Source organism: Lagopus muta, chromosome 6 (genome assembly GCF_023343835.1).
Source record: "Lagopus muta isolate bLagMut1 chromosome 6, bLagMut1 primary, whole genome shotgun sequence".
Taxonomy (NCBI): Eukaryota; Metazoa; Chordata; class Aves; order Galliformes; family Phasianidae; genus Lagopus; species Lagopus muta.
Window position 1 is genome coordinate 44,425,936 of NC_064438.1, and position 2,644 is coordinate 44,428,579.

General features: G+C 40.7%; 1 protein-coding gene across 4 annotated transcripts; it reads right to left on the bottom strand.

The window, feature by feature from the left end:
• Positions 1 to 4: 4 nt before the first annotated feature.
• Positions 5 to 2,619, bottom strand: NDUFB1 (NADH:ubiquinone oxidoreductase subunit B1). 4 transcript variants are annotated; one of them, XM_048948823.1, is made up of 3 exons: positions 2,495 to 2,619; positions 1,564 to 1,708; positions 5 to 335 (listed from the first exon to the last, which is right to left on the bottom strand). In XM_048948823.1, exons 2-3 carry the CDS (start codon positions 1,701 to 1,703, stop codon positions 299 to 301), a joined length of 177 nt encoding a protein of 58 aa, XP_048804780.1. In that variant the 5' UTR covers positions 1,704 to 1,708; positions 2,495 to 2,619; the 3' UTR covers positions 5 to 298. The 4 variants fall into 4 exon arrangements, with proteins under 4 accessions (XP_048804780.1, XP_048804781.1, XP_048804784.1 ...); XM_048948824.1 differs by having other exon boundaries at positions 1,564 to 1,705; positions 2,495 to 2,607; XM_048948827.1 differs by having other exon boundaries at positions 1,564 to 1,705; positions 2,438 to 2,551.
• Positions 2,620 to 2,644: the final 25 nt, after the last annotated feature.

A 2,644-nucleotide genomic window follows, 5' to 3' on the forward strand; every position in this document is an offset into this window, starting at 1 on the left:
AAAATATTTTTGCATAGTTTTTTCTTTATTACATTAAGTCTTTCCTCCCCCAACTCCTGAATGGTACTTCTGGGGTCAGACATTTCTCAACATTTGTGGGTTTCCCAGGTACAAATTAGCTATATAACTAAATCACCTTTCAGAAAGTAACAATGGAAATTAAAGTAGCACTGACAAATTGTAGGTGTTCTTTTCTGTAGCTTGGTACAGTCTCAAGATAAAACCATAATCATATTATTTCAATGCACGAGATAAGGTGATTAACTGAGCAAAAATATTCTCCATTCATCAACAGCCTTTATTTCCATGTTTTTTCTTCACCGGGCCTCAGCTCCCTGTGCAGAAAGAAAAAAAAAGGTGGAGGCCAAAGTTAGGATAAATGTTGTGGGATAATTAACACACATTTAGAATTATTCTAGAATCCTTTGATTTGGAAAGTTATCCTGACTTCTTATTTGCAACTGTTGTCAGTTTTAAACCTTCCTATACTGGTGTAAGCTTTTTCTTTTCAATCCAAAGCATCAAAAGATTGAGTCCTTTGCTACCATTGTTATAAATAAACCTCTACTGAGTTAACAGATTGATTTTTTTTTTAATTTTTTTTTTTTTACATAATGGGACTCCAAAGGAAAAAAATCTAACTCCTTCCAATACAAAAATCCATTGGTTTAGTGGAAAGACAAATAGAGGTGAAAGTGGAAGAGGTTTTTGCAGTGATGCTGAAATAGCCTGAAGTCACCAGGAACAGCAGAAAGAAAAGTGCTTGTGTAGCAGCTGCGTTAATTTTGTCATAAGCTAACTGTTTTACCAAGAAAGGAGACAGCAGTTCCCAACATAAATGTTTAAAGATGCTGCATTAACTTTTAAAAAGTAAATAATTTTTAATGACAAATTCATACACTTTTTAAATGCTATGATAATTTTAAAGATGCTTGCTATACAGAAAAGCTGAAAATGAAAATTCAGTGACTGTTTCTCACTGAAGCTTCAAGGACAAAATTACAGTTTCCACATTTCATGTCTTAAGAATTTGACAGCAAATTGTTAAGTTTTATTTATTTACCTTTTTCCTAGGTAAATGATGTCCTTTTTCCTAGCAAAATGATTTCTGTTCACCTCCATATTAATGTGTTTACTTTATATTTTGATCTCAGGTAGAGCATCCTCCTTTTCAATTTTAGATACAAATCATACTTCCTATTACTGTAGTCTGCATTTATCCAGCTTTCACAGATTAATTAAAATCAATACTTCTGATTCACTGTTGCAATTGACCATTTTAAACCAATTATTTTGACTAAAAGATCAAACACAGAGATCTACATATATTTTCTTTCATGGCTAAGAGCACAAAGATGGGCTTAGAGCTAAATATTCAGAGGGCATTAGGGATCTTAAATCCTTCACAAATGCTTGCTGAAATTTTGGTCATTTTTCCCTTTAATATTTTGATAGAATTCTTTTTCACATGTATGATTTTACCAACAAACAGAGAAGCGCTTTTTAAAGTCTATTTGTGAAAACAACCAAACACATATTTTTAAAAGGCATGACAAAGCAGACCTCTTGTACAACAAGCTCTTGTTTCGGAAGGCTGACAGCCTCTCATCATTCCATCTGTCCAGATAGCATCCAACCACGAATCCCAAGGGAACAAGGATGTGAACCCAGTGATCACGCACAGCTTGGGCAAAATTCACCATGGCTGCTAGAAAGAAAAAGCATAACAATAAGAGTTGGTAATAAACCTGTACATGGAAGCTGGTGCATGCTTAGAACATTTAACCACACTTGCTAGAATCCTACCCTGGGATCATACATATACAGGCCATTAAACACTTCCAACTAGACATGGATTTCGTAGAATCAAAGAGGTTGGAAGAACCTTTGGAGATCATCTACTCCAATCCCCCCCTACTAAGGAAGATTCCCTACAGCGGGTTGCACAGGAAAGTCTTCAGATGGGTTGTATCTCCAGAGAAGGAGATACCACAATCTCCGAGGGCAGGCTGTTCCAGTGCTCCGTCACCCTCACAGCAACAAAGTTCTTTTGCATATTTGTAGGGATCTTCCCGTGTTCCAGTTAGTGCTCATTGCCCTCTGTCCTATCGCTGAGCACCACTGAAAAGTGCCCGTCCAACCATTTGATGCCCAGACTGCAGATATTTATAAACACACACAGGATCCCCTCTCAGCCTGCTCTCAAATGCACATGCAAGTTTCTTAGAAACAGCCCTAAACAACGCTCGGGTCTTAGAAATGGGATTTTATCCTAAAATGGGAGAGGAACATCTCTCTTAAGGCATTAATGGTGACATTTATGCGAGCTCGGATGACAGAAGGCAGACACAAGCCGCTTTCCTTCCCCTTCCCGCCTCCCGCCCCGCCCGAGCCGAGCTCTCAGGGCGCCCTCTGTGCCTACACTCACGGTACCGACCCTCAGCAAGGCGGCTGCCGGCGCGCCACGCACACGAAACGCCACCCCGGAACCTACCGGGACTCACAAACACCGCTCACTGCACCAGGCCCCGCACAGCGGCCACCCCAAGGGCAACGGGCGGCGCGAGCAACTTGGGAGAGCCCACGAGCGCGGGGGACCGAGGGAAGCCGGCTTCACCCCCCCGGGAATGGTGCCGTCCGTTCG